General features: G+C 47.8%; 1 protein-coding gene across 2 annotated transcripts in view; it reads right to left on the reverse strand.

Annotated features, from left to right (window-relative positions):
• Positions 1–24,201, reverse strand: part of LOC142258350 (V-type proton ATPase catalytic subunit A) — a 463,932-nt gene that overhangs the window by 271,090 nt on the left and 168,641 nt on the right. For both annotated transcript variants that reach the window (XM_075330923.1, XM_075330924.1), the window contains 5 exons: positions 9,053–9,181; positions 8,592–8,806; positions 8,248–8,385; positions 8,019–8,170; positions 5,449–5,611 (listed from right to left, as the gene is read on the reverse strand). In XM_075330923.1, coding sequence (XP_075187038.1) covers positions 5,449–5,611; positions 8,019–8,170; positions 8,248–8,385; positions 8,592–8,806; positions 9,053–9,181 — 797 coding nt within the window. The remainder of the gene's footprint in view (positions 1–5,448; positions 5,612–8,018; positions 8,171–8,247; positions 8,386–8,591; positions 8,807–9,052; positions 9,182–24,201) is intronic.

Here is a 24,201-nt window from a genome sequence, read left to right on the forward strand (position 1 = left end):
GAAATTTCACAATAAAAATAAAAGATTCCCCTCTGCAGCTCCTGGGCTGCTTCTAGAAAGGTTCCTGTTGTTATTGTGCCCCCTTTGAGACCTATAAAAATACTTTATGAAGTCTTACCTTTTTGTATGCAAATGTGTTTTTATGGTCACGGGGGCGGGCTGTCTGGCGTCCGTTATTCCCCTCCTGCCGCTTTACGCAGTCCCCCATTGCTCATTTACATACACAAGGACGCCTTCCTCATGTAACTGTCCTCCCGAAGTTTTGCGCATGTGAACGCTTTTTCAGGTGATTGCGCAGGCACGAGATTATGGGCGGCGCTGTGATTGTCATCAGCAGTGTTATCCAAGTACCCGCCCATAATCTCGTGCCCGCACTTTTCCCTCTGACTCCACCGTTATGCGCAAGTGCTGGCCATATGAACCATGTTACCTATTACTGCTTGCACGAGATTATGGGTGGCGCTGTGATTGTCATCAGCAGCTTTAACCAAGTACCCGCCCATAATCTCGTGCCCGCACTTTTCCCTCTGACTCCACCGTTATGCGCAAGTGCTGGCCATATGAACCATGTTACCTATTACTGCTTGCACGAGATTATGGGCGGCGCTGTGATTGTCATCAGCAGCGTTAACCAAGTACCCGCCCATAATCTCGTGCCCGCACTTTTCCCTCTGACTCCACCGTTATGCGCAAGTGCTGGCCATATGAACCATGTTACCTATTACTGCTTGCACGAGATTATGGGCGGGTACTTGGATGACTTTGCTGATGACAATCACAGCGCCGCCCATAATCTCGCGCCCATGGTAATAGGTAACGTGGTTCATATGGCCAGTGCTTGCGCATAACGGTGGAGGCAGAGTGAGAAGCGCGGGCACGAGATTATGGGCAGGTACTTGGATGACTCTGCTGATGACAATCACAGCGCCGCCCATAATCTCGCGCCCATGGTAATAGGTAACGTGGTTCATATGGCCAGTGCTTGCGCATAACGGTGGAGGCAGAGTGAGAAGCGCGGGCACGAGATTATGGGCGGGTACTTGGATGACTTTGCTGATGACAATCACAGCGCCGCCCATAATCTCGCGCCCATGGTAATAGGTAACGTGGTTCATATGGCCAGTGCTTGCGCATAACGGTGGAGGCAGAGTGAGAAGCGCGGGCACGAGATTATGGGCGGGTACTTGCATGACTTTGCTGATGACAATCACAGCGCCGCCCATAATCTCGCGCCCATGGTAATAGGTAACGTGGTTCATATGGCCAGTGCTTGCGCATAACGGTGGAGGCAGAGTGAGAAGCGCGGGCACGAGATTATGGGCAGGTACTTGGATGACGCTGCTGATGACAATCACAGCGCTGCCCATAATCTCGCGCCCATGGTAATAGGTAACATGGTTCATATGGACAGTGCTTGCGCATAACGGTGGAGGCAGAGTGAGAAGCGCGGGCACGAGATTATGGGCGGGTACTTGGATGACGCTGCTGATGACAATCACAGCGCCGCCCATAATCTCGCGCCTGCGCAATCACCTCAAAAGCGTTCACACTTTGCACAGTGCTTACTCCCGCGAGAGTGGCACTGGGCATGCACAAAACTTCAGGAGGACAGTTACATGAGGAAGGCGTCCTCATGTATGGAAATGAGCAATGGGGGACGGCGTACAACGGCAGGAGGGGGAATAACGGATGCCAGGCAGCCCGCCCCCGTGACCATAAAAACAGATTTGCATACAAAAAGGTAAGACTTCATAAAGTATTATTTTAGGTCTCAAAGGGGGCACAATAGCAACAGGAACCTTTCCAGAATTCATCCCAGGAGCTGCAGAGGGGAATCTTTTATTTTTTTTGCTAAATTTCTGGTGACAGTTTCCCTTTAAAGGGAACCTATCAGGTGCAATATGCACTCAGAGCCAGGAGCAGTCCTGGGTGTATATTGCTAATCCCTCCCTAACTGTCCCTGTATACACTAGCATAGATAAAGGCATCTATAGAAAAAGTATTTTTAAAGAGCTCATATCTTATGCTAATTAGCGCAGGGACTAGTCCCAAGGGCGTTACTTCACTTGGCTAGTCGGCTCACATAGCGTGCTAGTACTCACACAGGGGCGTAATAACATGCTAACATGCTATGCGAGCCGACTAGCCAAGTGAAGTAACGCCCTTGTGACTAGTCCCCGCGCTCATTAGCATAAGATATAAGATCTTTAAAAATATTTGTTCTTGATCTCTTTATCTATGCTAGTGTATACAGGGACGGTTAGGCAGGGATTAGCAATATGTACCCAGAACTGCTCCTGGCTCTGAGTGCATATTGCACCTGACAGGTTCACTTTAAAGGGAACCTGTCACCAGATTTGGGGCCTATAAGCTGCGGCCACCACCAGCGGGATCTTATGTACACATTCTAACATGCTGCATACCTCCCAACCGTCCCGGATACAGCGGGACTTTCACGCTTTACGTTGTTTGTCCCGTTGCCACGGGCGGGACGGCCGGCTCCCGGGCTCCGCCCACCCACTCTCTCTCCGCCTCCCTGCTTTTCCCTCCTACCATCCTAGTAGACGTGGCATAGAGAGGAGCGCTGCCTGTGCTGCTGCTGGTACAGTAAACTAATCTCCCCAGCGCTGATTTCCCTCCCTCCCCCCTCACCCCCGGCCGGAGCCTGTCTGTGCGGTCGGCCGGCCGCCTGTCTGTGCGGTCGGCCCGCCACCTGTCTGTGCGGGCGCCCCCCGCCGCCTGTCTGTGCGGGCGCCCCCCGCCGCCTGTCTGTGCGGGCGCCCCCCTGCCGCCTGTCTGTGCGGGCGCCCCCCTGCCGCCTGTCTGTGCGGGCGCCCCCCTGCCGCCTGTCTGTGCGGGCGCCCCCCTGCCGCCTGTCTGTGCGGGCGCCCCCCTGCCGCCTGTCTGTGCGGGCGCCCCCCGCCGCCTGTCTGTGCGGGCGCCCCCCTGCCGCCTGTCTGTGCGGGCGCCCCCCTGCCGCCTGTCTGTGCGGGCGCCCCCCTGCCGCCTGTCTGTGCGGGCGCCCCCCGCCGCCTGTCTGTGCGGGCGGCCCGCCGCCTCATTGTGCGGGCGGCCGGCCGCCTCTCTCTGCGGGCGGCTGGCCGCCTCTCTCTGCGGGCGGCCCGCCGCCTGTCTGTGAAGGCGGCCGGCCGCCTGTCTGTGAAGGCGACCGGCCGCCTCACTGTGGCTGCCTGCGTGTCCGTGCTGGAGGCCCGCCGGCTGCCTGCGTGTCCGTGCTGGAGGCCCGCCGGCTGCCTGCGTGTCCGTGCTGGAGGCCCGCCGGCTGCCTGCGTGTCCGTGCTGGAGGCCCGCCGGCTGCCTGCGTGTCCGTGCTGGAGGCCCGCCGGCTGCCTGCGTGTCCGTGCTGGAGGCCCGCCGGCTGCCTGCGTGTCCGTGCTGGAGGCCCGCCGGCTGCCTGCGTGTCCGTGCTGGAGGCCCGCCGGCTGCCTGCGTGTCCGTGCTGGAGGCCCGCCGGCTGCCTGCGTGTTTGTGCTGAATGGGTGTGGATGGGGAGTGGATATGGGCGTGACTGAAATGGGTGTGGTTAGGGGGCGTGGCCTACTTTGTCCCTCTTTTCCTTCTTTAAAAGTTGGGAGGTATGTCAAAGGGAACCTGTCACTGGGATTTTCCCTTATAACCTGCGGCCACCACCAGTAAGCTCCTATATGCAGCCTTGTGGAAATACTGTACATGAGTGCCCAGACCGCTCTGTATAACATAAAAAAGAGGTTTAATTATACTCACCTAAGGGGCGGTCGGGTCTGATGGGCATCACTGGTCTCGGGTCAATCGACTCCTCTCTTCCTTCTATCGCTGTCTTTCATAGCTCCTTGTGGATGACGTGTCCTACATCATCCAAACAGAGGCCTCCATTGCGCAGGAGCGCATGCACACTTTGATCTGCCTGGCTCAGGGCAGAGCAAATTACTGGAAGGCGCAAATGCGGGGAAAGGTGAAAGACCACCTGCACATGTACCCTACAATACATTGATCTGCACCTCAGCCCTGATGTGTAACTGCTAAGCTCTGCACATTAACCTTGAAGTTTAATTTATAAGCTCTATGCCTCAGCTCTGATGTGTAACTGCTAAACTATGTGCGTCAGTCCTGATGTGTAACTGCTAAGCTCTGCACCTCAGTCCTGATGTGTAATTACTAAGCTCTGCACCTTAGCTCTGATGTGTAACTTCTAAACTATGTGCCTCAGCTCTGATGTGTAACTTCTAAGCTATATGCCTCAGTCCTGATGTGTAACTTCTAAGCTCTAGGCCTTTGTCCTGATGTGTAACTTCTAAGCTCTGCGCCTTAGTCCTGAAGTTATAAGCCTCAGTGCTAATGTGTAACTGCTAAGTTATGAGCCTCAGCACTGATGTGTAATTGCTAAGCTCTGCGCCTCAGCTCTGATGTGTAACTTCTAAACTATGTGTCTCAACTCTGATGTGTAACTTCTAAGCTCTATGCCTCAGTCCTGATGTGTAACTGCTAAGCTCTGCGCCTCAGTTCTGATGTGTAACTCCTAAGCTCTAGGCCTTTGTCCTGATGTGTAACTTCTAAGCTCTGTGCATCAGCTCTGATGTATAATTGCCAAGCTCCATGCCTCAGTTCTGATGTGTAACTTCTAAGCTCTGCGCCTCAGTCCTGATGTGTAACTGCTAAGTTATGAGCCTCAGTGCTAATGTGTAACTGCTAAGTTATGAGCCTCAGTCCTGATGTGTAATTGCTAAGCTCTGCACCTCAGCTCTAGTGTGTAACTGCTACTGAGGTCAGTCCTGATGTATAACTTTAAAGTTATGAGCCTCAGCTCTGATGTGTAACTTCTAAGCTCTGAGCCTTAGTCCTAAATCTGTAAGTGCTAAGCTGTATGCCTCAGTCCTTATGTGTAACTGCTAAGCTCTGCACCTCAGTCCTTATGTGTAACTTCTAAGCTCTGCAGCTCAGTCCTGATGTGCAACTGCTAAGCTCTGCACCTCAGTCCTTATGTGTAACTGCTAAGCCCTGCACCTCAGTCCTTATGTGTAACTGCTAAGCTCTGCAGCTGAGTCCTGCCGTGTAACTTCTAAGCTCTGCAGCTCAGTTCTGATGTGTAACTGCTAAGGTCTGCTCCTTTGTTCTTATGTGTAATCACTAAGTTTTGTATCTCGGTATGTCTGTGCAAATGCGATGGTAACCCAGAGCAAAGCTGTGCACTATCACTTTGTCTTGATGTGCACACATTGGAAAATATTATATTCCAAGCTTTGCGCATCATTACTGGACTGTAACTGTGAAGCTCCGAGCCTCAGTATAATGTGTAATGCTTGCTCTGGCCGTTGTTATGATGTGGAACTACTAGGGCCTGTGCATCAGTTTTGGGTTGAAGGGTGCACACAAGCTGACTCGCTTACAGAATATTGATGGCAGTCATTTCTTGTATTTCTGTAAAATCAGAAAAGACATTTATGGCCTTACCTCAGGGAAATCTCGCAGCACCTCAGACATTTCATTGCCACGCTCTCCACAGCCCACATAGACAATCACATCACTATTAGAGTATTTGGAAAGGGCTTGAGAGATGACCGTTTTCCCACAACCGAAAGCTCCAGGAATTGCGGTGGTTCCACCTAAAACGCATCTAAAAATACAAACATGATCTGTCTTATTATACTGGAAAGCACCTTATATGCCCCATTTATTTCCCAAAATCAAATCGAACAAATCTGTTTTACTTGGAGATGTTTCGATTAACCCCCTCTATCACTAGATATTTTTTGACCAATCAATGGTGTCTTCACCATAGACACAGGCCATAGTGTCTAGAAAATACTGCAGTCCAGCTTCGAATACTGCTCTTCTCTGGAAGCATAGTTCTGGCAATCAGTTCCTTATGGACCAGGTACTAAAGAAATGAGTCAGGTCATAAGGTGCTGGGGGGGTCACTAAGACACATGAGGGGCAATAGTTTGCCATGGTGCCCACAGTCGTCTATGCGCTTACCATCTGGAATAGATCTATGTGGTCACCATCTGGAATATATCTATGTGGTCACCATCTGGAATAGATCTATGTGGTCACCATCTAGAATAGATCTATGTGGTCACCAAGCACTGCACCGTGTAGAGAATTAACCCCAATAAAATGTGTACTCGTTGTTGCATTTCCCTGAAAAGTTTCTTCATTGAGATGTTGTAATGAAGTGCTTGATGCACCTTTGGGGTGGTAGAGCTGTTCATGCACCTCCCATCTTCTTGTTTCACAGTTCTAGGTTCACATGTGGCTAGAGGAGATGGAAAACTTGGAAAGTTGTGCTGAAAAGGTTGTCCACACCCACGGTGTACCAAGTATTTCACTAGCATATATGAATAAAGCTGAATTGTTAGCAAATTATGAAGTGGCTAGACATAAAGGCACAATTTATATTTGGGTTGAAAGTATGTAGAAAAACATCCAGCACCATAACAGGAATCCAGCCAGGAAGATGACTAAAAATTCTTCTGTTTTATTTAGATCATAATGTTAAAAAAATACATACAACATTAAAAAACATGACCAAAACCTCACATGTTTCAGACCCTAGAACATGGTCCTTACGTATAGGTCTTACTACTTACTACACTTACCTATGAGTAAGTGACTCGCCCACCCCAGGGCTATGGGACACCCGGTGCCGGGCCGGACTAGTCCGGTGGTAGTCAGTGGTGGCTGGGCCCGGCTCCGTGGCCCTGGTGGGTGTCAGTAGAATATGCGGCTTGCTTGTTAATGTTTGTGTTCGTGACGCCACCTGTGGTATGCGGCTATTGAGCCGCCGCTGCTGTGCAAGGCCGCCGGGGTGATGAAGTGGCAGCAATGGTGATACTGCTCCCCACAGGTGGAGCGGTGCCCCGGGACACAGTTGGTGCTTGTGGAAGTCTATGGTGTTGTGTGACTAGCACGGTGCAGGGCCGACAAGCAGTGAAAGAAACAGGCACAAACAGTAGTCTCTTTACCTTCTCCTCTTTTACTCGGCAGAAGTTTAGTCCAGGGAGACCGTCACAGATGGTAAGATGGTCCGGCCGGCCTGGAAGTGCCTGGGGTGATCTTTGGCCAGTTGAGTATGAGGCCTACTCCTTAATCTTTCTTTGCCGTTTTAGGACACTGCACTTTGGGTTAGCAATTGCCCTCTTGCTGCTGGGACTGGTGGTTCGTCCCTTTTTCTGTGGGGTAGACTGCGCAGGCCCTCTCTGGTGCTTCTCTGCTGGAGCCCACACCAGGCCCTTGGGATGCAGTTGTACCTTCAGATTGCTTCTGGGACAGGGGGCTTGCAGCTCTCCTGCCCTCCGGATTCAGCTACCAGGGATGGATTTTATGCCCTGGCAACTACAGACTCCGATGTCCGAGTCTCTGCTGTGCCTCTCTGCTCCCCTTGCTTCACTGGGCCAAGCTATCCAAGCTCTAGGCCCCAGTTTCACAAGGCAGCACTACTCTGCGTCTGCACTCTTTCACTCCTGTCTCCAGACTAACTCCTACTTCCTCCCTTCAGCCAGACTTAAGGAATCCTCCCTGAAGTTCCAGGTTCAGAGCTCCCTCTGCTGGCCGGAGGGAGAATTGTGTTGAGTGTTAACTTACTGGCCAATAGATCTCCCAATTACCTCCAGGCTCAGCATTAACCCTTTGGGAGGGCAATGCTGTTGTGGCGACCAGGTCCTGGGGCGCCACATAAGGACCATGTTCTAGGGTCTGAAACATGTCAGGTTTTGGTCATGTTTTTTAATTTTTTATGTATTTTTTAACATTATGATCTAAATAAAACAGAAAACATTTTTATTCATCTTCCTGGCTGGATTCCTGTTATGGTGCTGGATGTTTTTCTACATACTTTGAAGTCTGTTCCCCTGGGCCTCCAACCTGGTGATCCTCTGTGCATCAGATATTTTTTGATATTCAAGGCATGTAATGGAAGGCTGAATACTTTATTTGTTTTTTGGTTTTGTCTAATATTTGGGTTTACCCTTCTACAGTGCTGTGCTCGGTTTTAACAGTGGTTTTGAGCATGAAAAACCTACGGGAAGAGGGCGTCCAGAACTCTCTGTCCAGTCAGCAGGGGGTTGTTTGCTGGAAGTTTTTCTGTAGTTGGACGAATCTGACGGACGGGCCATACTTGGACCATGGTCAGCTTCTCCTTGATGCCTTCAAAATCTAATTCCATGACCACATCCTGATGAGAGAAGTACAGGGATTGTTTGGCCATTGTGTGTATGTCTGCTGTCATACTGAATGGCTTTGATATCTTACCGACACATCGTAGTTCCCTGGTGGTGCAATGTATGTGACTGTGCCGCAGCTGCGTGGAGGAACCATGATCTTGTGTTTGATGAGCGAGTTCTCGGTGACTATCCCATAAATATCTCCTCCAGTAACGTGACTACCAGCCTGTGAGAGAAAACTAGTGTAGTTAGGGTTGCTCTAAGTTGAGATGAGGGTCAATAATAAAACCTCCCGCATTCCCTCTGTGATGTCCTCTGTGTTCTATGTAAAGAGCGCAGTTGAGACGACATCTCTCCCGGTGGATATTAAGACAGCAATCATTCTATAAAAGATGTAATTTCACGCTCACCGCCTTTCTGTCAGCTACTCACCCTGATGTTCTTATCCGGCATAAACTCCCATTTAATATCCCGTGATAAAGCGTTCACGTTGATTCCGCGAGGGATGTAGATACTTTTCGTTAGTTCAGCAATATCTTTCAGTGGACGTTGGATCCCATCAAAGATGTTTCCCATAATTCCAGGACCGAGTTCTACAGACAGAGGCTTTCCAGTCCTCAGGACAGGATCACCCACAGACACCCCAGCTGAAGGCTCCGATTAAGGAGAGATTTGGAATACACGGGAAACTTGATAGGGAAGTCAAACAAATTCCTATTGAGACCTCAGAAAAGCTATAGATTTGTATTTTCATTATCTTCAGAAATCTCCACATATAGTGTCCCTCTCTCTCCTGTAGGATAAAGAAAACAATGCCTTTCTTGTTCGCCAGTGGGGCATGGAGGATCTCACTGGCCACATACTGTATGATGGCTGCATTCTGTAAAGGATACAGGTCTCCTCGTACACCTGAATAGTAGCCAAGTCGCCTTCTAGGCGGATGATCTCGCCCACAAGCTCAGAGTGACCCACACGCACCAGCTCGTACATGGCTGCCCCTGCCATCTGCGCTGCAGTAACCACTGTGAGAGACGGAAAACAGCATCTAAGAGTGAGATAAACCATGGCTATGCCTCAGCAAGTACCGTTTAGAAATAAAATGGCTGACAAAGGCAAGTTTTAAAACCCCATTCCAGCTGGTTTTGTTTTTTCAGCGCTGGAGTGGTGCTTTACATGTAAAGTCCATCCCCCGCTCTTTATTCTCACCTACAGCCGTCTTAATCAGTTTCCAGCATCGCTTCGGTCCGTCTCAGGCGCTTTGTGACCTGCTGGCAGCTACAGAATTTTATGGAGATGCTGGAGGTCACAAGTCAATGCATCTCTGAGAGCCTCATTCTGCCTCTCATAGAGTTGTACTGAGAGCTAGCTTGTGATGTAACTTTTGACTTATGGCCAATTGGAAGTTGTGGACACAAGATAGCGCTATGGGACCAGAGCGACACTGAAAAAGGCTTAAAACATCAGATGGTGAGTATAAAATGGGGGCAGGGGACTTTCTCATGGTTGTCAAGAGAAGAGCCTGAGGCATCTGTAGGGGCAAAGAGATGCAAAAGGGTCTGAAAATTCTGAAGTTGATAGTGAAGCGTAGAGGGGGACAAAGGGGTATAGGCTACATTTTTCTGGAAGTAACCGAAAAGTCTTCAGCTGAAGACATGGCTATGGAGAAAGCAAAGTTTTGGAGGGGACAGATGTCGGGTAGTTGTGAAGATGTAAGGAGTAGTGCGGGCATGACACGGGACGATAAATCGTGCGACGCACGAGCGATTGTACCCGCCCCCATCATTTGTGCGTCACGGGCAAATCACTGCCCGTGTCGCACAAAGTCGTTAAACCCCCGTCACACGTACTTACAGTAAGTATGTGTGACGGGGGTTTAACCACTTTGTGCGACACGGGCAGTGATTTGCCTGTGACGCACAAACAACGGGGGCGGGTACAATCGCTCGTGCGTCGCACGATTTATCATCCCGTGTCATGCCCGCACTACTCCTTACATCTTCACAACTACCCGACATCTGTCCCCTCCAAAACTTTGCTTTCTCCATAGCCATGTCTTCAGCTGAAGACTTTTCGGTTACTTCCAGAAAAATGTAGCCTATACCCTTTTGTCCCCCTCTACGCTTCACTATCAACTTCAGAATTTTCAGACCCTTTTGCATCTCTTTGCCCCTACAGATGCCTCAGGCTCTCCTCTTGACAACCGTGAGAAAGTTCCCTGCCCCCAGGAAGCGACTAGAGGCTGTTATTTTTGAAAAAGGAGGATCTACAAAATATTAATGTCCCTTTTATGTTGAGGTGCCCATACTTTTGAACCGGTCAAATTTTGTTTAAATGCGGATTGCACATTTTCTGTTAGTACAATAAACCTCATTTCAATCCAGAAATATTACTCAGTCCATCAGTTATTAGATATATAAAACTGAAATAGCTGTTGCAAAAACCCAATTTGTTATAAAGAAAAAAAGTTAACATTAATAGGGGTGCCCAAACTTTTTCATATGACTGTACCTGCTGAGCGACGTCGCTGTGGGCGGCGAACATCCACTTCCTGAAGGGAGAGGGACGTTCGGCGTCACAGCGACGTCACACAGCGGCTGCCCAATAGAAGCGAAGGGGCGTAAACATCCCGCCTACCTCCTTCCTTCCGCATTGCTGGCGGGACGCAGGTAAGCCGTGTTCATCGTTCCCGGGGTGTCACACGGAGCGATGTGTGCTGCCCCGGGTACAATGAACAAACTGCGCAAATAAGATTAAACGATTTTTTAAAAATGAGTGACGTGTACACGATACACGATTTACAACCGATTTGCGAACGTTAAGAGTCGCTCTTAGGTGTCACACGAGACGACATCGTGAACGATGCCGGATGTGCGTCACGAAAACTGTGACTCAGATGACATATCGCACGATAGATCGTCTCGTGTGACGCCCGCATAGGGATGATCGAATACCCTATTATTCGCTTCGCTGAATATCCGACGAATACCGCGCAGCTATTCGAGTATTTGCAAATATTCGACCCCCAATGCAAGTCTATGGGAAACCAGAATAATTTTATGTTGGACCCGTGGGTGACCTGTGGTGACTGAGGAAGAGGCTGAAATGGATGGGAAAAGGCAGAAACAGTATAGGCATAGCCTGTAGAAGATAACTCACTGCATTTCTGCCCCCTCCCAATACATCCAAGATGACAGGATGCACACTAACGCGCCGCCCGCATTCACCCTCTTCTTCTGACTTCTGTCGCATGTGCCATGACACATGCGACAGAAAACTCCTCCCTGGGTCCAGCTAAGTCACCCCCCCAACCCCCCTGGTGTTTCCCAGTGTTCCCCCGGTGTTTCTACCTTTTTGATCCCCCACGTCCCTCCTCGTTCACAATAAACGCTGGGCGCATGCGCAGAGCGCGGCTGTCAGCTCAGCTCAGCTTCCTGTGTTCAGTGAGAATGGCTGTGGAGCTGCGCTGGCTGCACGCACACTGCTGCTGTGACCCGGGGAGAGTAGGTGCAGATTCTTTGCACCCACACTCCTCATATGGAGGGTCTGCACTCCTAGAAAATGGGGGACACGCTACCTGAGCGTACCCACCCATATTCTAGAAGGTCCAGAGTCGTCGTGGGACTTCCAAAATGGATTACAGGAGATTTTTTTTTCTTTACAATAAATTGGTGAAAGAGGGAATGTTTTGGGGAGTGTTTTTCCAAATAATTTTTTTTTTGTCATTATTTTTTTTTTCTACTTTTATTACTGACAGTTGGTGATGTCGGGTATCTGATAGATGCCATGACATCACAAACTGCTGGGCTTGATGTCAGGTGACATTACACATCTGGTATCAACCCCTGTTTGCCACCGCACCAGGGCACGGGATGAGCTGGGGTGAAGCGCCAGGATTGGTGCATCTAATGATGCGCCACTTCTGGGGCGGCTGCAACCTGCTATTTTTAGGCTGGTAGGGCCAATAACTATGGACCTTCCCACCCTGAGAATACCAGACCACAGCTGTCCGCTTTACCTTGGCTGGTGAACCAATTTGGGGGGAACCCCATTTTTTTTTTATTATTTATTTATAAATAATTATAAAAAAGAGCCTGGGGGCCCTCCAAATTGGATCCCCACCAAGGTAAAGCTGCCAGCTGTGGTCTACAGGCTGCAGCCATCTGCTTTACCCTACCAGGCTATCAAAAATGGGGGGCACCCCACAATCGCTTTTTTTTTTAATTATTTTTTTTTTTTTACTAAATACAAGGCTAGGCACTCTTTAGTGCCACATGAAAGTCACTAAAGATCGCCAGCTTAGAATATGCAGGTGAGACATTATATATGTGCTTGACATCGGTCTGCCTGTCTATCTATCTATCCATCTATCTATCTATCTATCCATTATCTACCTATCCCTCTATCCCTCTATCTATCCATTATCTATCTCTCTGTCCCTCTATCTATCCATTATCTATCGATCCCTCTATCGATCCATCTATCTATCCATTATCTATATCTATCCCTCTATCTATCCCTCTATCTATCTATCCATCTATCGATCTCTCTATCCCTCTATCTATTATCTATCTATTCCTCTATCTATCCATCCATTATCTATCTATCTATCCATTATCTATCCATCTATCCGTCTGTCTATCTATCCCTCTATCCATTATCTATATATCTATCCATTATCTATCCATCTATCCCTTTATCTATCTATCCCTCTATCTATCCCTCTATCTATCTATCCATCTAGCTATCCATCTATCCCTCTATCTATCCATCCATCTATCTCTCTAGCTATCCATTATCTATCTATCCATGTATCTATCCCTCTATCTATCCATGTATCTATCCCGCTATCTATCCATCAATCTATCCCTCTATCTGTATATCCCTCTCTCTATCCCTCTATCTATCTCTCTATCCCTCTATCTATCCATTAACTATCTATCCCTCTATCTATCTATCTATCTATCTATCTATCTATCACTCTATCTATCCGTCTGTCTATCTATCTCTCTATCCCTCTATCCATTATCTATCTATTATCTATCCATCTATCCTTTTATCTATCTACCCCTCTCTCTAGCCCTCTATATATTGCTCTATCTATCTATCTATCTATCTATCTATCCCTCTATCTATCCCTCTATCTATCCATTATCTGTCTATCCATTATCTCTCTATCTATCCCTAGAGGGATAGGTAGAGGGATAGATAGATGGATAGATAGAGGGATAGATAGATAGATAGAAAGATAGATAGATAGATAGAGGGATAGATAGATTGATGGATAGATAGAGGGATAGATAGATAGATGGATAGATAGAGGGATAGATAGATAATGGATAGATGGATGGATAGATAGATAGGATAGATGGATAGATAGAGGGATAGATAGGATAGATGGATAGATAGAGGGATAGATAGATAGATAGATGGATAAATAGATAGATGATATTACAGCTTTTATTTGTGATGTACAGTACAGACCAAACGTTTGGACACACCTTCTCATCTCTAGAACAACTATTAGGCCTAAGCCACACGGCGAGAAAATCGGTGCGAGTGGAGTGCGATAAAACATCGCATTCCACTCGGACCAATTCTAGCCTGTGTGACAGCACACATGAGCGATTATTTTCTCAGCCCTAATCGGACCGAGAAAACAATCGCAGCATGCTGCGATTGTAATCCGAGACTCTTTCTCTCGCACCCATTCAAGTGAATGGGGCGAGAGAAAAATCGCACTGCACTCGCGGTACATCGGTGTACCGTGCGTGCAGAGCGAGAATGTCTATAGCCGGCTACACAGGCGAGAGGGAGAGAAATCCCTCCCTCCCCTCCTGAGTGCCGGCCCGCCCCCTGCAGCTGAGGTCTGCTCGCACGAACGGACCTCAGTTGCAAGGACACAAGCATGAGACTCGGCTCTGCTGTACTGCCAGCACGAGCCGAGTCTCATGCAAGGGGATCGCAGTAGTCCCCGTGTGGCCCCAGCCTTAAGAGGGGACTTTGTGCAGCAGGCCTTCATGGTAAAATAGCTGCTAGGAAACCACTGCTAAGGACAGGCAACAAGCAGAAGAGACTTGTTTGGGCTACAGAACACAAGGAATGGACATTAGAGCAGTGAAAATCTGTGCTTAGGTCTGATGAGTCCAAATTTGAGAACTTTGGATCCAACCACCGTGTCTTTGTAGAAAAGGTGAATGGATGGACTCTACATGGCTGGTTCCCACCGTGAAGCATGGAGGAGGAGGTGTGATGGTGTGGGGGCGCTTTGCTGGTGACACTGTTGGGGATTTATTCAAAATTGAAGGCATACAGAACCAGCATGCCTACCACAGCATCTTGCAGCAGCGTGCTATTCCATCCTTTTTACGTTTAGTTGGACCATCATTTATTTTTCACCAGGACAATGACCCCAAACACACCTCCAGACTGTGTAAGGGCTATTTGACTGAGAAGGAGAGTAATGAAGTGCTACGCCAGATGACCTGGTCTCCACAGTTACCAGACCTGAACCCAATCGAGATGGTTTGCTGTGAGCTGGACCGCAGAGTGAAGGCAAAAGGGCCAACAAGTGCTAAGCATCTCTGGGAACTCCTTCAAGACTGTTGGAAAACCATTTCCGGTGACTACCTCTTGAAGCTCATCAAGAGAATGCTAAGAGTGTGCAAAGCAGTAATCAAAGCAAAAGGTGGCTACTTTGAAGAACCTAGAATATAAGACATATTTTCAGTTGTTTCACACTTTTTTAAGTATTTCATTCCACATGTTTTAATTCATAGTTTTGATGCCTTCAATGTAAATCTACAATTTTCAGAGTCCTGAAAATAAAGAAAACTCTTTGAATGAGGTGTGTCTAAACTTTTGGTCTGTACTGTATGTGTTCCCCCCCCAACAGTATGTGTGACTGAGCATTGACCTTGCAGGAGCTTGGATCTGAGTTTTCGCAGGGTCACTGTCGGTCAGTGACGTCACTCTGAGTTGTGCTTTACGGCAGTACTGAAGTTCTCGCGAGCGGTAATGTGTTGACATCACCGACCATGAGAAACGACTTGGAGTTACCTCTGCAGCATCGTTCACAGAATGAGGCTGCATTGAGCACTCGCTCATAGATGTCGCTGAATCAGTGTGGATTATGCCGGATCTGGCTATTTGGGGTGTTAATAAAGAGGTGACAGGGGGCTGTTTGGTGTTTTATTTCAAATAAAGGATTTTTCGATGTTGTGTTTATTTACTTTACTTACAGATTAGTGATGGCGTGTCATAGACGCCGCCATTACTAATCTTGGACTTAGTGGCAGCTATGGGTTGCTATTAACTCCTTATTACCCCGATTGCCACCGCATCACGGCAATTGGGAAGGGCCGGTGACACGCCGGGACTGTCGCATCTAATGGATGCGACATTCTCGGGGCAGCAGCGGGCTGATATTCTCGGCTGCAAGAGGGGGGCCCATAACCATTGCCCTCGCCCTCCCCAGCCTGAGAATACCGGCCCGCTGCTGTGTGCTTACTTAAGCTGCGTATCACTTAGTGGGAAACCGCACGCCGTTGTTTTAAATTATTTATTTTACTACACGATACAGACCCGCCCACCGGCGGCTGTGATTGGTTGCAGTAAGACAGCTGTCACTCAGCGTGGGGGCGTGTCTGATTGCAACCAATCATAGGCGCCGTTGGGCGGGGGAAGCAGGGAATACGAGATGGATTAATGTGCAGCCAGCATTTTCAAAAGCTGGAGAACCCACCACAGTGTGACAGCTGTGCAGCGCCGCGCCCGTGATTGGTGAGTAAGAAAGAGAGTGGGAGAGACTGACTGACCAAAATGGCCGCTGGCTTATATAGTTCATATAACGCTATGCGGCCAAGCCAATCATAGTAACACCACAACAAAGATGGCTGTGGCGTTACTGTGAAGGCAAGCAACATCAGATGTGTTCATTGGCTGGAAAAAGGCGCCAGGATGTCCAGAAATGAAAATGAAAGTATAGAAGCGAATACCATATTAGTCGTCGGATAGCGAATACCTTGAACACCCCATTATCCGTCGGATACCGAATAGTGGCGAATACATTCGCTCATCCCTAGTAAGGAGTGATTAGAAAGGTATAGAAGTATCAGAAATGGAAAAAGCAGTCTGGAAGGAAACCAAGATTTCCTCAGGGGATAGAGAAGTCTGGAATAGCATTTTTGAATGGGACAGCTTTCTGGATGGTACAGTTTGAAGGAAGCCAAATGGTCTGTAGCCATCAAAGGAGTTTGAAGAACTATAAGCTTTCTGACTAGTGATGAGCGAGCAGTCCAAGTACAATGCTCGGCACTCAGAATCAAGAGTGAACACTACGATGCTCCAGTCCATAGAATGCAGGCCACTGGGGCGGCGTAGAATGCAGGCCACTGTGGCGGCGTAGAATGCAGGCCACTGGGGCGGCGTAGAATGCAGGCCACTGTGGCGGCGTAGAATGCAGGCCACTGGGGAGGCGTAGAATGCAGGCCACTGGGGAGGCGTAGAATGCAGGCAACTGGGGCGACGTAGAGAATACAGTATTTTGGAGGGGTCATGAAAAACTAAAAAGAGAGGAGTCTGTAGGGGACATAAGGATCTGAGAGTATCAGGCCTGAAAGGGCTGGAGCTGTCAGGTTATAGCAGTTGTTAGGATGTTACTCTCTTCCCAGATGTGGGTTTTATTCAGTAGCGAGCAGGAAAGCGAACATGTTGTCTTAAGCATTTCCAAGCAGGATGAACTGCCTTTTACCATAGGAGCCTTTGATGTCACATCCACTTTACCACACTGGGTGTGCCAAAGTTAAAGGGAACCTGTGAGGTGCAATATGCATCATGGACCACGAGCAGTTTTGGGTGCATATGTCTAATCCCTGCCGAAACGTCCCTGTATATAAATAAAGAAATCTTTGGATTAAGTATTTCTAAAGATCCTTTATAATATGCTAATGCACTCATTCCACCATCTTAGCATGTTAGCACGCCCATAGGGGCCCACAGGGGCGTGCTAACATGCTATTCAATGCACACTGTCCAGCGTCATCAGCGGTGATGCGCATACTTGTGTCCATTGCACCGCCTCAGAACGCCGGGTTTAGGGTCCGTTCACATGATCAAAAGTCACCGCACTTCCGAAGTGACCGGAAGTACAATAGATACACGGCTCTGTGTGTATGACGTGGCTCTGGGTGTATCACGTCTGAGTCTGATCCCTATTAGATACACGGTTCTAGGTGTATCACGTATGATCGGCATTAGATACATGGTTCTAGGTGTATCACGTATGATCGCCATTAGATACACGGTTCTAGGTGTATCACGTATAATCAGCATTAGATACACGGTTCTAGGTGTATCATGTATGATCAGCATTGAATTTATGGTTCTAGGTGTATCACGTATGATCGACATTAGGTACACGGCGCTGGGCGTATCACGTATGAACGGCATTAGATACACGGCTCTGGGCGTATCACGTATGAACGGCATTAGATACACGGTTCTAGGTGTATCACGTCTGATCAGCATTAGATACACAGTTCTAGGTGTATCACGTATGATCGGCATTAGATACACGGTTCTAGGTGTATCACGCATGATCGGCATTAGATACACGGTTCTAGGTGTATCACGTATCATCTGCATTAGAAACACGGTTCTAGGTGTATCACGTATAATCAGCATTAGATACACAGTTCTAGGTGTATCATGTATGATCGGCATTGAATTTATGCTTCTAGGTGTATCACGTATGATCGACATTAGATACACGGCTCTGGGCATATCACGTATGAACGGCATTAGATACACGACTCTGGGCGTATCACGTATGATCGGCATTAGATACACGGTTCTAGGTGTATCACGTATCAACAGCATTAGAAACACGGTTCTAGGTGTATCACATCTGATCGGCATTAGATACCCAGTTCAAGGTGTATCACATATGATCGGCATTAAATTTACAGTTCAAGGTGTATCACGTATGAACGGCATTAGATACACCGTTCTAGGTGTATCATGTCTGATCAGCATTAGATACACGGTTCTGGGCGTATCACGTCTGATCAGCATTAGGCTATGTGCCCATGGGAGCTCGTACCTGCGGATATATCTGCAGGTACGGCCGCAGGTTTACCGCAGCTGCCCGCCGGCATCCGCAGCTATTTTTAGCTGCGGTAGTACAGCGGAATAGCTGCGGTTAACCTGCGGAGTTTCATGCGATTTACCTGCGGACATCCCGGCCTCTATCTCCATAGTGGAGGGTGGGATTTCCGCAGGTAATTACGCAGGAATAATTGACATGCAGTTATGTGCGGGTGCGGGACATTCGCAGCATATTCCGCAGCCGCACATTCCACAGCGTGGACACAGACACTCCCCATGTCCCATAGGATAACATGGGGAGTGTCTGTACATGCTGAAACCTGCGGATTTATCTGGAAAATCCAGATAAATCCGCAGGTTTTCCGCGGCAAAATCCGCAGAAGCAAGCTCCCGTGGGCACATAGCCCTAGATACACAGCTCTGAGCGTATCACGTATGATCGGCATTAGGTACACGGTTCTGGGTGTATCACGTATGATCGACATTAGGTACACGGTTCTGGGTGTGTCACGTATGATCGACATTAGGTACACGGTTCTGGGTGTATCACGTCTGATCGGCATTAGAAACACGGTTCTAGGTGTATCACGTATGATCGTCATTAGATACACGGCTCTGGGCGTATCACGTCTGATCGGCCTTAGATACATGGCTCTGAGTGTATCACGTCTAATCGCCATTGGATACACGGTTCTGGGTGTATCACGTATGATTGGCATTAATTACATGGCTCTGGGCGTATCACGTCTGATCAGCCTTAGATACATGGCTCTAGGTATATCACGTATGATCGGCATTAGATACACGGTTCTAGGTGTATCACGTATCATCTGCATTAGAAACACGGTTCTAGGTGTATCACGTATAATCAGCATTAGATACACAGTTCTAGGTGTATCATGTATGATCGGCATTGAATTTATGCTTCTAGGTGTATCACGTATGATCGACATTAGATACACGGCTCTGGGCATATCACGTATGAACGGCATTAGATACACGGCTCTGGGCGTATCACGTATGATCGGCATTAGATACACGGTTCTAGGTGTATCACGTATCAACAGCATTAGAAACACGGTTCTAGGTGTATCACATCTGATCGGCATTAGATACCCAGTTCAAGGTGTATCACATATGATCGGCATTAAATTTACAGTTCAAGGTGTATCACGTATGAACAGCATTAGATACACGGTTCTAGGTGTATCATGTCTGATCAGCATTAGATACACGGTTCTGGGCGTATCACGTCTGATCAGCATTAGGCTATGTGCCCATGGGAGCTCGTACCTGCGGATATATCTGCAGGTACGGCCGCAGGTTTACCGCAGCTGCCCGCCGGCATCCGCAGCTATTTTTAGCTGCGGTAGTACAGCGGAATAGCTGCGGTTAACCTGCGGACTTTCATGCGATTTACCTGCGGACGTCCCGGCCTCTATCTCCATAGTGGAGGGTGGGATTTCCGCAGGTAATTACGCAGGAATAATTGACATGCAGTTATGTGCGGGACATTCGCAGCATATTCCGCAGCCGCACATTCCACAGCGTGGACACAGACACTCCCCATGTCCCATAGGATAACATGGGGAGTGTCTGTACATGCTGAAACCTGCGGATTTATCTGGAAAATCCAGATAAATCCGCAGGTTTTCCGCGGCAAAATCCGCAGAAGCAAGCTCCCGTGGGCACATAGCCTTAGATACACAGCTCTGGGCGTATCACGTATGATCGGCATTAGGTACACGGTTCTGGGTGTATCACGTATGATCGACATTAGGTACACGGTTCTGGGTGTATCACGTCTGATCGGCATTAGAAACACGGTTCTAGGTGTATCACGTATGATCGTCATTAGATACACGGCTCTGGGTGTATCACGTCTGATCGGCCTTAGATACATAGCTCTGAGTGTATCACGTCTAATCGCCATTGGATACACGGTTCTGGGTGTATCATGTATGATTGGCATTAGTTACATGGCTCTGGGCATATCACGTCTGATCAGCCTTAGATACATGGCTCTAGGTATATCACGTATGATCGGCATTAGATACACGGCTCTGGGCGTATCACATCTGATCGGCATGAGATACACGGTTCTAGGTATATCACGTCTGATCGGCCTTAGATACATGGCTCTGGGTGTATCACGTATGATTGGTAAAAGATACACAGCACTGGGTGTATCACGTCTGATCGGCATTAGGTACACGGTTCTGGGTGTATCACGTCTGATCGGCATTAGAAACATGATTCTAGGTGTATCAGATATGATCGTCATTAGATACACGGCTCTGGGCGTATCACGTATGATCGGTAATAGATACACAGCTTTGGGTGTATCACGTCTGATCAGCCTTAGATACATGGCTCTGAGTGTATGACGTCTGATCGCCATTGGATACATGGTTCTGGGTGTATCACGTATGATTGGCATTAATTACATGGCTCTGGGCGTATCACGTCTGATCAGCCTTAGATCATATCATAGTATCATTGTATCATAGTTTTAAGGTTGAAGGGAGACTCTAAGTCCATCTAGTTCAACCCGTAGCCTAACATGTTGATCCAGAGGAAGGCAAAAAACCCCAATGTGGCAAACAAGTTCCAATGGGGAAAAAATTTCCTTCCTGACTCCACATCCGGCAATCAGACTAGTTCCCTGGATCAATACCCTGTCATAAAATCTAATATACATAACTGGTTATATTAAATTTTTCAAGAAAGGCATCCAGGCTCTGCTTAAATGTTAGTAGTGAATCACTCATTACAACATCATGCGGCAGAGAATTCCATAGTCTCACTGCTCGTACAGTAAAGAATCCTCGTCTGTGATTATGATTAAACCTTCTTTCCTCAAGACGTAGCGGATGCCCCCGTGTTCCAGTCGCAGGCCTAGGTGTAAATAGATCTTTGGAAAGGTCTCTGTACTGTCCCCTCATATATTTATACATTGTGATTAGATCTCCCCTAAGCCTTCGTTTTTCCAGACTAAATAACCCCAAGTTTAATAACCTGTCTTCGTATTGCAGCCCCCCCATTCCTCTAATAATCTTGGTCGCTCTTCTTTGCACCCTCTCCAGTTCAGCTATGTCCTTCTTATATATCGGTGACCAGAATTGTACACAGTATTCTACGTGCGGTCGCACTAGTGACTTGTACAGAGGTAGAACTATATTTTTTTCATGAACACTTATACCTCTTTTAATACATCCCATTATTTTATTAGCCCTGGCAGCAGCTGCCTGACACTGTCCACTAAAGTGAAGTTTACCATCCACCCATACACCCAAGTCTTTTTCTGTGTCTGTTTTACCCAGTGTTCTACAATTAAGTACATAATAATAAATGTTATTTCCTCTACCCAAGTGCATGACCTTACATTTATCTACATTAAACTTCAATTGCCACTTCTCAGCCCAATCCTCCAATTTACATAAATCTCCCTGTAATATAAAATTATCCTCCTCTGTATTGATTACCCTGCAGAATTTAGTATCATCTGCAAATATTGAAATTCTACTCCGCATGCCCCCAACAAGGTCATTTATAAATATGTTGAAAAGAAGCGGGCCCAATACTGACCCCTGTGGTACCCCACTATGAACTGAGACCCAGTCCGAGTACGTACCATTAATAACCACCCTTTGTTTCCTATCACTGAGCCAGTTTTTAACCCAGTTACACATATTTTCCCCTATCCCCATTATTCTCATTTTATGTACCAACCTTTTGTGTGGCACCGTATCAAAAGCTTTTGAAAAGTCCATATACACAACATCCACTGCATTTCCCTAGAGATACATGGCTCTAGGTATATCACGTATGATCGGCATTAGATACACGGTTCTAGGTGTATCACGTATCATCTGCATTAGAAACACGGTTCTAGGTGTATCACGTATAATCAGCATTAGATACACAGTTCTAGGTGTATCATGTATGATCGGCATTGAATCTATGCTTCTAGGTGTATCACGTATGATCGACATTAGATACACGGCTCTGGGCATATCACGTATGAACGGCATTAGATACACGGCTCTGGGCGTATCACGTATGATCGGCATTAGATACACGGTTCTAGGTGTATCACGTATCAACAGCATTAGAAACACGGTTCTAGGTGTATCACATCTGATCGGCATTAGATACCCAGTTCAAGGTGTATCACATATGATCGGCATTAAATTTACAGTTCAAGGTGTATCACGTATGAACAGCATTAGATACACGGTTCTAGGTGTATCATGTCTGATCAGCATTAGATACACGGTTCTGGGCGTATCACGTCTGATCAGCATTAGGCTATGTGCCCATGGGAGCTCGTACCTGCGGATATATCTGCAGGTACGGCCGCAGGTTTACCGCAGCTGCCCGCCGGCATCCGCAGCTATTTTTAGCTGCGGTAGTACAGCGGAATAGCTGCGGTTAACCTGCGGACTTTCATGCGATTTACCTGCGGACGTCCCGGCCTCTATCTCCATAGTGGAGGGTGGGATTTCCGCAGGTAATTACGCAGGAATAATTGACATGCAGTTATGTGCGGGACATTCGCAGCATATTCCGCAGCCGCACATTCCACAGCGTGGACACAGACACTCCCCATGTCCCATAGGATAACATGGGGAGTGTCTGTACATGCTGAAACCTGCGGATTTATCTGGAAAATCCAGATAAATCCGCAGGTTTTCCGCGGCAAAATCCGCAGAAGCAAGCTCCCGTGGGCACATAGCCTTAGATACACAGCTCTGGGCGTATCACGTATGATCGGCATTAGGTACACGGTTCTGAGTGTATCACGTATGATCGACATTAGGTACACGGTTCTGGGTGTATCACGTCTGATCGGCATTAGAAACACGGTTCTAGGTGTATCACGTATGATCGTCATTAGATACACGGCTCTGGGTGTATCACGTCTGATCAGCCTTAGATACATGGCTCTAGGTATATCACGTATGATCGGCATTAGATACACGGCTCTGGGCGTATCACATCTGATCGGCATTAGATACACGGTTCTAGGTATATCACGTCTGATCGGCCTTAGATACATGGCTCTGGGTGTATCACGTATGATTGGTAAAAGATACACAGCACTGGGTGTATCACGTCTGATCGGCATTAGGTACACGGTTCTGGGTGTATCACGTCTGATCGGCATTAGAAACATGATTCTAGGTGTATCAGATATGATCGTCATTAGATACACGGCTCTGGGCGTATCACGTATGATCGGTAATAGATACACAGCTTTGGGTGTATCACGTCTGATCAGCCTTAGATACATGGCTCTGAGTGTATGACGTCTGATCGCCATTGGATACATGGTTCTGGGTGTATCACGTATGACCGGCATTAGTTACATGGCTCTGGGCGTATCACGTCTAATCGGCCTTAGATACATGGCTCTGGGTATATCACGTATGATCGGCATTAGATACACGGCTCTGGGCGTATCACGTCTGATCGGCATTAGATACACGGTTCTAGGTATATCACGTCTGATCGGCCTTAGATACATGGCTATGGGTGTAGCACGTATGATTGGTAAAAGATACACAGCTTTGGGTGTTAACGTCTGATCGGCATTGGATACACGGCTCTGGGCGTATCACGTATGATTGGTAAAAGATACACAGCTCTGGATATATTACTTATGATCGGCATTAGATACACAGCTCTGGGTGTATCACGTCTGATCGGCCTTAGATACATGGCTATGGGTGTATCACGTATGATCGGTAAAAGATACACAGCTTTGTGTGTATCACGTCTGATCGGCATTGGATACATGGCTCTGGGCGTATCACGTATGATCGGTAAAAGATACACAGCCCTGGCTGTATCACATCTGATCGACCTTAGATACACGGCTCTTGGTGTATCACGTATGATCGGTATTAGGTACACGGTTCTGGGTGTATCACGT

The sequence above is a fragment of the Anomaloglossus baeobatrachus genome, chromosome 12 (assembly GCF_048569485.1).
Source record: "Anomaloglossus baeobatrachus isolate aAnoBae1 chromosome 12, aAnoBae1.hap1, whole genome shotgun sequence".
NCBI lineage: Eukaryota > Metazoa > Chordata > Amphibia > Anura > Aromobatidae > Anomaloglossus > Anomaloglossus baeobatrachus.